Genomic DNA, 12,351 nt, shown 5'->3' with positions numbered 1-12,351 from the left:
GTTTTCTTTTTTCTGTGATAGATGCATATTGAAATTTGAACTTTTAATTGAAATAAAATAAATAGAGATTTTGAGAATTCAGAGTATAACATCTCAGAATACAGGATCTGAGTATACCAGTTGCATATTTGAATAAACCAATCAAATGCAGGTTTAGAATATCTTATACTGTCAGCATGAAAAGTAGAGATGGTATTTTGGAGGTCTCTCTACCCATTGCAAGTTTTTCAGTTTGAAAATAAAGGACATTTCTCTTCACCTTCTCCATTACTATATGGCTGAAAATTTTCAGGCCAAATTAGGCACTCAGTGTTGCTTGTTCCAGAGTGATTGAGGTAACAACATGAAGAAAGACTGAAGCAGGGATCACTGGGGTATTCTAGTGGCTTTATTTATTTGCTATTTGTTCTATTGGTTTTGGGGTTTTTTTGTGTTTTTGTTTGTTTTTTGTTTGTTTCTTTGTTTGTTTGTTTTTTGCTAAAGCCCTGGATAAAATCTCAGCTTTTGTGCCATCCAGTGAGGCATTAAAATACAAATCCTTGCAGCTTCAGAGAATAGAAAGGGACTATAAAGGGCTTTGTTTTTACAGCAGCTTTTATGTGGTTCTCGAATTCCCTGGACCTTCATTCTGGCTGCTGCAGTAGCGGGGTGCCGGATGCCTTCTCGGTATCTCTGTGTGCTCCTGTAATGAGGCTTTATTGCCACGCGAGGTCAGCAGCTGCCGAGAAAAAGCAGGAAATAAACTCTCTCCACAGCAGTCCGTTTTCATTTGCTTTATTTAGAATACTTAAAAATCAATACATCCTTCAGAACCGTATATACAGTGTGCAAAACCAAAGGATTTCTTTTGAACGCACAGCATTTTCAGCAAAAAGTCTTCCTTGCGAGTTACTACAGAGTGAGGATCTAAAATGGCTTTAGGAACGTTTATTGGCTTCCCGAGTAGCATTGGGCAATCGCCGGGGCAGAGGATGGTATTCTGTACAGTGTGATGATGACAGGGTTTCAGCCTTATCTTGTTGTCTCCACTAAATTGGTGATAATAAGTCTAAATTGAATAAGGTATTATTGCTGCAGGGAATAATTTGGAATACAGAAATGGAAAATACCCTTCCTTTTTACTGCAGTAATAATCAATGTTCTGTTAAGATGTCGGGGAGATGTTGCCTGAAAAGATTTCCCCCCTGCTTTTGTCTTTGCTTAAAAGCAAAACACCCCCCAATAACACAGGTAAAAAGTATAAGCTTGGTGCCAAAGTGGCTGAACAGGATTTGGGAAATAAGTGTTGAGCTCTGTGAAAGGCTTACTCTTGTCTAATCATTTCCTTAGCATAATTGTCAGTTTCTTATATGTAACTCCAAAGAAGATATTCACTTATCTGGTAAAATTTTGGAATAAATTTTTTTGGATGAGATTTTCTGATTTACTGTTTTTACAGTGGGATTATCAACTGCAGCATCACACCTGAATCTTGGTGTTCTCTTTCCTGAAATTCATATTGCTATTTCTTGTGACTATGCCATTCTTCCTGTCCTAGATAGTTGTGTAACATTGCAAGTAAGCATACCCTGTGTTTCCGAAGTGACTGCTTTTTAATAGTTTATGAAGTTATCTTCATGTATGATTGGCACCAGCTGATATTCCTGTCAAAGCTTTTATCCAAAAATCCCCCTGCACTGGGCAAATTTAACAAATGATACAGATGACAATCAATTTACTGATCACCAAAATGCAGCAGGGGAGATGTAGTTTAAATATTAGGAATTACTTTTTAGCTATAACACTGATTAAGTTGAAAGAACGAACTGCCAAATGAAGTTGGGTAATTGCCATCACTAGAGTTTTTCCATCACTAGAGATTTTCCAGGCTATGAGTATGCATCCATTTAGCAGGGATGGCTTAAAAATAATGCAGTCAGTTTTGCCACAGTTCAGGACTTGGACTGAATGACTCATTATATGCGTGTTTTATCTGTAATAATTTTTAAAATTTCTTCCTACTTTACCCTGTCTAGGGATAAAGCAGCAGGGATGTCAGCAAAAAACCGAGTAACATTTTCTCTCAGCGTGTGCCAAGCCTACATGAAATAAGAAACAAGTTGTAGTGAGAGAGAAGAAAGCCCAGATTGATGTGACCTTTATTATTTTAACAGTGTCTTTCAGCACAATTACAGAGTTGCAGGATTGCAGAGAACAGAGCTGGAGTATAAAATAACATAAATAAATAGAACAGGAGCCAAAGCAGTCAGCAGGAGGTGGTTGGAATTGGGCAGTGAAGGATGGGTGAAGGGTTTGCATTGGTCAAAGCCTTTATGATTCAGCCACCATAGTTGCAAATTCTGGAGAAAAGAAAGAATTTAAAAAAATATTTTAAAAACTAAAATTTAAAGGAGGAAGCATATTACAATGAATACAGAGTCACTGGTGCAGCAGAAACATCACAATAACAGAAGAGTAAAGAAATCCAAGTTAATTAAAGGGAAAGTATGATTTGGGAAATCTTACAGTGAAATGAAAGGATTTTTTGAGAATAAGGGAGAAATGCTATACATGCCAGACTGTAAGACTTCCACCACTATTTATCTAAAGAACTTGATTAGTTCTCGGTTATTTGGAAATCTCAATGGGATGAAGGCAAGAACTAGAAATTTAATCTTGCAGTGAGATAAATTTCTTTTATATCAGAGTTTGGCAAAGAGAATCACTAATGAGTCTTTCAAAGTATTTGTGCCCCATATTATAATTATATTGCATTTAAACTCAATTTTGTAATTGTAAATTGAGTGAAAATGACAGATTACAAAAACAGAAGGCTAATACCAACCTATGTAGCAATTTTGACTGTGTTGTAAGAATGAGAAAAATTCCTGTGGTGTCAGAGAGCCAGGATTTTACCCTGTGGCTTTTATTAGTGATACATCCATAATATTTACGTAAACGTATGTATCTGCAATTTAGGGTTATTCTATGCTCTAGTATATATACTGCATTTCAGCAGGGAGATAAAGCATGAAAAAGGCACATTTGTATCCTGGTGAATGGCTGACTGGTTATAATTCCTAACTCCTTCTAACCTTGGAAGAGTAACACACGAGAATGGCTTGCACAGTTGTATGTGCCTCAGAGCCCTGAAAATGACAGACTGGAGGGAATCCCAAGAAGAGCAACAAAGATGATAAAGGGATTAGAGGATATGCAGAGAGAGTGGTTTATGGGTTTAACATAATCAGCTGAGAGGAAAATGGCAAATAGGAGAGGGAGTCATCTGTAAGGCTCAAGAAAAAATACTGAAGTTTGACATAATGAAGAGTAAAGTCTGGCAACTGAAAAAGATAGAAGATTAAAATTAGGCATTTTAAAGAATATTCTGGTGTTCCGTTGAAAAATGGTTAACTCTAACCAAGTGAGATCTTAATTGATTGTTGTGTGCAAACAGCACTTCTGATAGCGTGTCCAAAAAATATGTTGCCAAATGCAGACAAACCAGACTGAGAAATAAAAAATGTCAGAGGGTTTAAATCAATTCCAAATTTATCCATCGTTTTGAAAGATGTAAATCCAAATTAGGATTAGTGATGCAGATTACTTAACACAAAACACGTATAAATCCTGTACATGGTGGGTACGTAGATTGAAAGTGTTGCAAACTGAATTTAAGAGATAACATGAAGTGCTTGTGCTAAAAACCCCAGCTATTCTGGTCAGAAAAGGAGAAAGGCCATGATTATTAAATCTTTGTGTCAATATGTCCTGCAAAGAGAAACATGAACTGCAATGGATAAAACCTTTCCAAAAGGGAAAACTAACTATGCATATAGTGTTAAAACAAGTTGTCATACTTATTACAGCCAAATTAAATACCTTTTATGATAATTTGTATCTACAGAATATATTTGGAAAAGGTTATTCAGACTTGCAGCCAAATATTTTGTATAATACATTTTGATTGTGTCATTATCACTTAATAGCAATATATTTTACAGGTACTTTATGATAGCCAGCAAACCATAAAATACTCCTTCTTGAGTAATTGTAACAATTTCACTTTTCCCAGGATTTTCAATGTATTTTAAATATTTCAAAGATGTTCCAGTTGAATAATCTTCTAAATTAGTTCACTACTCATTTTTGTATGAAGGTTAGTCCAACCACAGGTGGCTGGTAGAAGCATTGTTACAAAGTGTACTCATATATGCAAAACTTCTGAGATAGGGCAGGGTATATCAGTCCCTTGCAATTGGTTATTGTCTCTGGCCTGTTAGTGAGGGAATCCTTGTGATCTACTGCATCCTTGTTTCCAGTTGGAGTTACCCTTCCAAACAAAATTATGTCTTTCTTTGAATAAATAGTGGCTTTAAATTGCAAGGATTTTAGACCATTTTGTCTTGTAAAATAATTTACTAGCTGTTTTGTATCAGAGCTCTGACTTAAAAGGAGAGGACACTGTGTTCAGTACAGTTTAGTACTATATACCAGCCTAATGCATGCCCTCTAGTATTTTACTGAAATGACAGACATGATTACAGAGGACAGGTTGTAGGCTTGTGATTTCTCTCATCAGATTGTGGTTTTTACATTTTCTTTACAACAGAAATCTGTTCAGGAAACTTTATAAGTAATGACTTATGCTAGTTTATTTTAGAAGATTGAAGAGGACAAAGCCTGATGAGAAAAGAAGGAATTCCAAATATTTTTTGTTGTTGTTATGGCTTTCACCTGGCAAGGTCATGACTTAATAGTTGTTATTTTGCATGTTTAAAGTCACATTTTTACAACATTCTGATTTACAGGGATAAAAATTTGGATTGTGCTGCTCACAGTGCATGATCTTTGAAAGCTCTCTATGTACTTTCTCAAGTCTATTAATATCAGGAAACTAAAAGGCATGAGCTTCACGTCCAATGCTAATACACAAAATAGATTTACAGCAACATTATGACTAGAATTTTGCTCTTTTTTTTTTCATCTTTCTTATAAATATTTTCCTGAAGCTAGTAGAGCTGCTTCAGCATCCTTTTTCAGTCTGATCTAGAAGCTAAGGTTGCTCATGTTATGAGGTAACCTGGTCTTGGCCTGCAATTTTTTTCAGATTCATCATCTTCTGACCACATTGGTGGAGGGGGTCTGACACTGCGCAGAAGATGATCAGGTCTTACAGGAAATGGCTGCAAGTTTTCAGCTCTTTGAAACTGCTTCATGGTCTCAAGTTGAAACTGATCGGACAAGAGGTAAACTGCTGAAACTATTTCAGAGCCGAATGGTCTTGCAGAAATGAGAAAAGGTTTAAAGAAGAATCGAAAGAAAAGAGAGAAAATTTGTAATGTGATACCCCAGCTAGAAGAAGGCTGATTGGGTTGGGATAATGTTTGTGATGATACATCTGAGCTCGTTGTCTCTGTGGTTTTAAAAATCCCTGAAGATCAGTTCCTACAACTACTGCGGGCTCCTGAGGGACAGCATTCAAGGGCCATCAGGAGAATTAACATTAACCTCTGTGAAAGGCTGCTTGTTTGCAATTGTTTAGTTATTTAGGAAGCTGATATTTGAAACAAGGGGTAGAGGTGATGCCTGACAATTCAGTTGCAGGGAAACAAAATTGGTTTGCAACAGAAATACAGCATCACAATACTGCATATGAATGGGATGTACATTTGTGACTTTACATTTTATTTACATCTGCAGTTATATTATTGGATTGGATTGGGCCAAAGGAAAAGCTGGGAAGTATCTGTCCTCTTTGTCCTTTGGTCACAGTCTCAGCTGTTAACTTTTGTATGTATTTCAAGCCTTTCTGGTGTAAAAATTGGCTGTTAAAGTCAATTTAAGAGGTGGAAAAGAAACTGGTAGTGTTGTACGGTAGGGATATGGTCAGAAGAATCAAAAGAAAAAAGCACATCATTCTCTTCTCATTATCAAGTGTAAACACAGAGTATTTCCATTTCAAAGTTAGGGAACAGTAAAAGCTGCAGAAGAAAGAGATAAGGAGAAGAGGCATTTCATATTGCTTTATTACAATGTACTGGGTTTCAGGCACTGTTTCAAAGAAAAAGTTATGGTAGTCTTAAATATGAAGGTTAATGCTGTATTTTCTTGTACAAGCCAAAATCATTATGCAATATTGTTCTTTTATTCCAATTAAGACTAGTTTTGATTTGCAGCCTTCTGGAATAGCTGAAAATTTATCTGCTATGAGGTTGGTGGATCAGCTGTAAGCTTACTTACCTGAATTAAGTTTTCTTTTGAAAAACTTGCTCAGTGATTTTAGTACTACTATCACTAATTTTAGTGTGTATAAAGAAGATCTGTATAATAAATATGAATATGAAGTTTCAAGAAATGACACCCACGCTGGATTCAGCAGTAGTGCTGAAGTTTAGCAGGAGCTTCACCTAAACCATTGTAAAGTGATGATTGGAGAAATTAAGAGGCTTTGGTCTAGGGACATGGCCATAGTCACTGATATGCCAGTGTGCATCTCCTGACTGATATGTCAATGGCTGATTTTGTGTGTTGTCTTCTAAGCTGGGAGACTGTGTTAGTTAATTTTGTTTTTTATTTCTCTTTTAATTGACCTATTTTTTTGAGATAACATTTTATTAAATTGCAGAGATTGAGTAACACAGAGAGATATGAGAAGGTTTAGGTATTTTTTAGATTTCTGCTTATGATATGGCTTATTGATATGTCAAAACCCTAGCAATTGCCTGCTCTCTAGGTGATTTAGTACTCTGGCCACAAACTTCTATCTCCTTCAATGAGGAAAGCTTTAGTTTAGAATTGCATCTCTTCTTGTCTCCTTCAGTGTGTTTCATTCACTGCCACCTCCAAAAAAAGAGGAAAAAGGAGAAATTTTGTGTGTGGGCTAAGCTGATTCATCTCAAGGGGGAATAGAAAACAGCACTAGCTTTTTAAGTAATGCTGTGAGAGGAAAAGTTGTTCTTTTCTTGTATTTCTCATATGCGGTAAAAGGGACTGACAAGCTTTCTTAGGTGTTAAGACCCACGTAAACACTAGCATAAGCTGGATAGACTGTTATTGTATAGAAATTCTGTAGCCAAATGGGTGTACTTTGAATTTTAAGAGCATTGCCTTGCTAAGTCATGCAAAGTCATTACTTTCCTGCTAACTAAACATCGAGCAGAAATGCTGGCGCTGAGCTTTTATTCTTTCCATGCTTTATAGTCAAGCCTCGGTCTCTGAACTCGCAGTGTCCTGATTCTCACTCCCTGCTATCAACAGACAAATTACAATAAGTGGAGCGGAGTTTGGCTGGTGCTTAGTCCTGCTCTGCGGAGTGCCCGACCCACAGCCGGGTTCCGTGAGCTCCTGCCCCCTCTAGTGTCACAACTCGGCTCCTCTTCCTCTAACGCTTCCATGCAAGGTGCAGCAAATGGAGCGGGACTTGGCATTTCATTAAACCCAAACTGTGCCCTTCAGAAGGTCACAGCCCCCAGTGATTCCTAGGTTTCCTCAGTTCTTGCGTGTAAGGGTAATATTCGGTTGTTACTGTCAAAGTTTACTCCTCTAATTACATACCATCAGCGCCAATTTTACCATCACCGTCCTTATCTCCAGCAGCCAGAAGAGCCTTCGTTTCTTTGTCTGATAGGTCTCTTCCTTCTGGGGTAAAGCCCTTCAGGACAAACCTAAGGAGGAGGCATAGAAAGTAAAAGAACGTTTGTTTGGAGTTTTTGCTTGTTTGTTTGGTTTTAGTTTGGGTTTTTTTTTTTTTTCCACAGAACACACTTCGTATCTATTTGTACCACTGATTTCAGACACAAGTTGGAATCTGGCGTTGTGTCTTCTGTTGTTGACCTTCTCAAACATTCAGAAGTGCTTTACTCTGAAACTGCATTTGGCTGAAGAACTACCTGTAAGGTATTTGGCTGAAGAACTACCTGTAAGGTATTGACCATTCATGTGTTTCAGGGATCCTGCAATCCAAGTGGCAACTAGCTATCTCCAACACTCCTCAGCTCATGTGCTCAGCAAAAATCTGGCATAGCACACAAATACTATTCTCAAGAGTTTCAGCTGTATGTTCCTGCCTAGAGTCTTGTAAAAATAACCCCCAGGAAATTAGAGTCTTAAAGCAGGGAAAGGATGAGAAAGGATGTAACTTTACTTACTTCAATTCTTCCTCTTCAATGAAGCCGCTCTGATCTTTATCAAGAATATGGAAAACCTTCTTCACATCTTCTGGGCTCTTCTTTTTCAATCCTACCATCTCGAAAAACTTTTTGTAGTTAAAAGATTCAGCCGCTATAAGAGATGAAGAAGCAGAAAACTGTTTAGAGAAGTCATTGAAGCACACACACCAACACATACCCGTGGTTTTCTTCCATGCTGCTGTTTTTCCTGCCCTGGGAGGAACAGTGGAGCCCAGCTGCGGTAGGAGCTGAGTGTACTCAGTGTAATCGTCCGTGCTTCACAGGTGCTAATGGAAATAAACAAAGGCAATGTCTCCATTTTGCAGATGAAGAGCTGAGCTAGAGAAGGATGAGACTTGCCCAAGGTCACACGAGAAGTCTGTGATAGACTTGGGAGCTTTGGGAGCTGAGGTCTAACGTGCTTGGTCTCATTTCAGTGCCTTAAGCCTTCTTTTTTTTTTTTTTTTTTTTTTTTTTTTTTTTTTTTTTTTTTTCCCGCTAAGTTTTACACTAAAACAGACATCTGAGAGCAGACTGACTATTACATAGCTGTCACTTTTTACCATTTTCACCCCTGAAAAAAAAAAAAACCCAAAGTGCTCTTGCTCAAGCATTGGCGAGAAGCGTTTCAGATTACTGTGTGACTGTTTGTTTGTGGTTTTTTTTTCATGGAGACTTACTAGAAATCAGTGTTCCATTTTAACTGCTGAAGGAATGTGCAGTCGTGGTGTGTGAGCTCAGACACTGCAAGGGAGTGCTGCGCGGCGCGCTGCCTGCAAGACCTTGTGAGGAGCTGTCTCCGGGGAGGAAAAAAACAAACAACCCAGAGCCCTTGAAATCGGAGCCGAGTTTACCTGCTCCACCTCCCTTGTCCTTTCACCGCACCCGCTTTTGTCCCACCCAGGTAGCCTAACAACTGTGATGTGGATTGGAAATACCATACAGTGACCTCCAAAACGTGCGGCGGACTTTTTTTTTCCTTCCTCATGCATTCTTATTCCCGCCGCGTTAAATTTTCCTATTACATAAAATTAAGGAGGCTCAATCTTCCGTGATCTGCCTGAGATCTGTCATTAGTTGCTGCTAATTGCATCTGCTCCGGGACTTGGGGATGGCCATAGAACAATGGAAGCTAATGAGTAAAACAGCTGCTGGATCCAGCAAAGCAATTTGTCGCTCCCTCTGACTCCGGCTTGTGAGCTGAGGCGGGCTCAGCGGGTCCTGCTCTTCTGTCTGTTTGGGAAGGTCATCGCACAGAGCAGGACTGACAGAGGCGGCTCCCGGGATGGTGCGGTCAGCCAGGTAGTTTGGGGGAGGGGGGGATAACGTGCATCCCGGAGCAGGATTTCTGGCTTTCTTTGAGAGCAACCTTAACTACCTGAATCTCTGTAAACACGAAGAGGGCTTGCTGTCAGTTTTGGGGGTCGCGATGAAAGAGAGGAGTAGGGAACATCTGATACCCGGAGGACTGAAAGGGGAGTGTGGACCACTGCAGCCATTCGACCTGCAGGGAGCCCCTGCAGTCGAGCAGTGCACCCGCACCCGTGCTCTACTGTTGCCTTCTGTCCATCCCGAAAAGCAAAGCCCACCCGGGGATTCTGCATAGAAAGTACAGAGTGGTTTCATAAATCCTTGAAATGGGAAACAGCAGTTCTGTAACATCTGAAACTAAATTTCAGGAATGAGTGGGAAACTGCTGACATCCACTGCTGACTTCTCTATCCCACACCAAGATATAATGCAGCTTGGTTTGCCGAGGGGTTTCTTCCCTTTGAAAGTATCCTCTCGGTAGAAGCAAAGTCTCTCCGCAGTTACTGCTTACTTTCCTTAAAAATAAATATTTCGCCTCTGTAATGTGCAGGACAACTTTGCTGAGGATGCAGCCTTGTACTTTATAAACCTGTCAGAGACATTCATTGAACATCTGAAAACACATCCTCATTTGAAATTTTGTCTAGCTAGTTCCTCTAATCTTCCCATAGCTGAAATAAATGCACAGCTATCCTAACCTGAAAAGATGAAAGGAGGAAAAGAGAGAAGAAAAAAAAAATAGGAAAAAAGCACTCACCTGAAAAGGCTCCCACAGCCTTCTTGATATCCTCAGCGCTGAGCAAGTCAGTCATAGCCATCCTGCAACTGTTTGAACAGGGAAGCAAGTGCGAAAAGATTAAAAAGTGCTTTTCTCATCATTTCTGCTCATATGACCAAAGCTGCAGTGCTGTGTGGGGATGGCACACCGGGAAAGGCTGGACCCGTGCCAGCTCTATAGCTCTGCGTGGATAAGTGCTGTGGGCTGTCGCTCTCCCGTTTGCAGAGCACCAAGTAGTCCACAGACCCGAGGGTTCAGCTAAAGAGGGGGCACAGGGGATGCCTTTGTGGGTCTGGGGTGGGGGAGGACGCAGGTGGGGGTCGCTCCCTGGGAGGCTGGAGCCTAAGCCTTACTGGAGCGGTGCCAGAGGCTGCTGTGATACCGGCTGGAGAAAGAGTTTTGCCAAGGTCAAGTCCTCGGGTGCAGTGGACAAACTAGTGGTGCAGAGCAGAGCCTTTTCATTTAGTAAGTCAGAATGAGCTTTACCAGTTATATTCAGTGATGAGTAAGGAACTGCAGCATATGCCAAGCTTCAAGCTACTCTTGAGGTCGGGAAGCAAATGTTATGTAGCTTTTGAACATTTGCCTTATCGTTCAACCACTTTAAACGTCTCCCCCTTCTCCCTTCCCCCTCCCCTTCACACACATATTCCTTTTAGACCTTTTTTCTTTCAGGCCAGTCCATATTAAGCATCTTCCTCACTGAATTAATTATCACATCCCAGCGAATCCTACAGATCCCGTTTGTAATGCACAATATGCTGCAGAATCTTCTGCGATAGGGTATGGCACAACGAGATGCGAGGTGACAACGCACTCGTGAGGAGCTCCTGTGCAGTAGTGGGTTTCTCAGGCAGGACTGGGCACTTCCCGTTAGCATCAAAAAAAGAAAGCATTTAGGATTTGTAACGTGTTTTCTAGGGTTATTTTTTTTCTCCAAGAATCTGTGCCCATTTTTCACATAAAATATGGCAAGAAGTCCAACTTGCTCTCAGAGTTTGGGCAGGAGCCATTAGGCTGAGGTAGCCAAGGTTAGGGCCCAGTAGTAGGGCAGATCTCTGCAGGAGTACTGGCATCGCTGCTCCAGGAGAGACGGGGGAGGACAGAGTGGTGGCAGCGAGATCCCCGGGCGCGATCGACGGGTACGGCCCGGTCCCGCTGCCACAATCTCACCTCTCCTCTGAATGGGGCCGCCGGAGAGCAGCCTCGAAAAGGGGGCGGCTTGTGCAGAACCTCGGGTTGTGCTGTCAATATAATTGCTCGGTGGTTTTAAAAGTACCAGCCCTGTCCTTTTTTTTTTTTTTTTTTTTTTCCTCCATGGTCCAAGTTCAGCTATAATGGGTAAGTCATTACCATGATACTGAACGCAGGACTGAGGAGGAGGTGACATTGGGGTGTCCCGTCCCCCCCGCTTTTTTTTCTTCTCCTTTTCTTTCCGAAAGGCCATCTCTTCATTGTGGAAGGGACTGACGTTTTTCTGTCGTTGGAACTTCTCCCCCCCGCCTCCGGCCTCCCTTTTTCGTGTATTTCCCGAGATGCAAGAGATGCTTAGTTTTCTCCAAGGACAAACAAGGAGATGGATGGTGAAGCCAAGTCCCTCTCCCTAGGCTGAACGCATCCTTCCCTGCTCTGCAGGGTAAGGGGAGCTGAGAGCTGGGATGCAGGACCGAGATAAACAGCAGTCCCCCAGAAGAGCTCTGCGCACCTTCTCGCAAGGGTCGTTCTCACTCAGCAGCTCCCGTTTTTTTGGAACTGGAGGTGGGAGGGTGTAGTAAAGACAGCACTCGGAGCATTGGGGTCTCCTGCATTAGCAGAGTTCAGCGTTAGGACCATATTGTTAGTCCGTTTTAAACGTAGGATGAGTGCAGACCTATCAATATATGCAGCCATTTGCTAGAGATCAGCGTGCCATATCTTATGAAATTGACGTCCCTTTACCTTTCCTTAACTGAGGGAAGAGAGGACAATCTCTTCTTGTTGCCAGTGCAGACCCCGCCGGCACAATGCTACATCGCCCTCTGCTTTCCCTGCTTTGCTGCGTGCGGCACCGGCGTGGTCTGAAAAGGAGTTGGGCCTCAGTCTCTGCAGGTTTTTTCCCTTTCTTAGGAATCT

General features: G+C 41.0%; 2 protein-coding genes across 2 annotated transcripts in view; one reads left to right on the top strand and one right to left on the bottom strand.

The window, feature by feature from the left end:
• Window positions 1-758: 758 nt before the first annotated feature.
• Window positions 759-10,710, bottom strand: PVALB (parvalbumin). Its single transcript, XM_064702467.1, has 5 exons — window positions 10,593-10,710; window positions 10,219-10,286; window positions 8,130-8,262; window positions 7,537-7,646; window positions 759-2,339 (listed from the first exon to the last, which is right to left on the bottom strand). Exons 2-5 carry the CDS (start codon window positions 10,277-10,279, stop codon window positions 2,311-2,313), a joined length of 333 nt encoding a protein of 110 aa, XP_064558537.1. The 5' UTR covers window positions 10,280-10,286; window positions 10,593-10,710; the 3' UTR covers window positions 759-2,310.
• Window positions 8,837-12,351, top strand: part of NCF4 (neutrophil cytosolic factor 4) — a 39,492-nt gene continuing 35,977 nt past the window's right edge. Inside the window, exon 1 of the mRNA XM_064702464.1 lies at window positions 8,837-9,452. Coding sequence (XP_064558534.1) covers window positions 9,436-9,452 — 17 coding nt within the window. The 5' untranslated portion in view covers window positions 8,837-9,435. The remainder of the gene's footprint in view (window positions 9,453-12,351) is intronic.

Source organism: Zonotrichia leucophrys, chromosome 1A (assembly GCF_028769735.1).
Source record: "Zonotrichia leucophrys gambelii isolate GWCS_2022_RI chromosome 1A, RI_Zleu_2.0, whole genome shotgun sequence".
Taxonomy (NCBI): Eukaryota; Metazoa; Chordata; class Aves; order Passeriformes; family Passerellidae; genus Zonotrichia; species Zonotrichia leucophrys.
The sequence above is the reverse complement of the archived record's forward strand: the minus strand, read 5'-3'. Positions and strand labels throughout refer to the sequence as shown.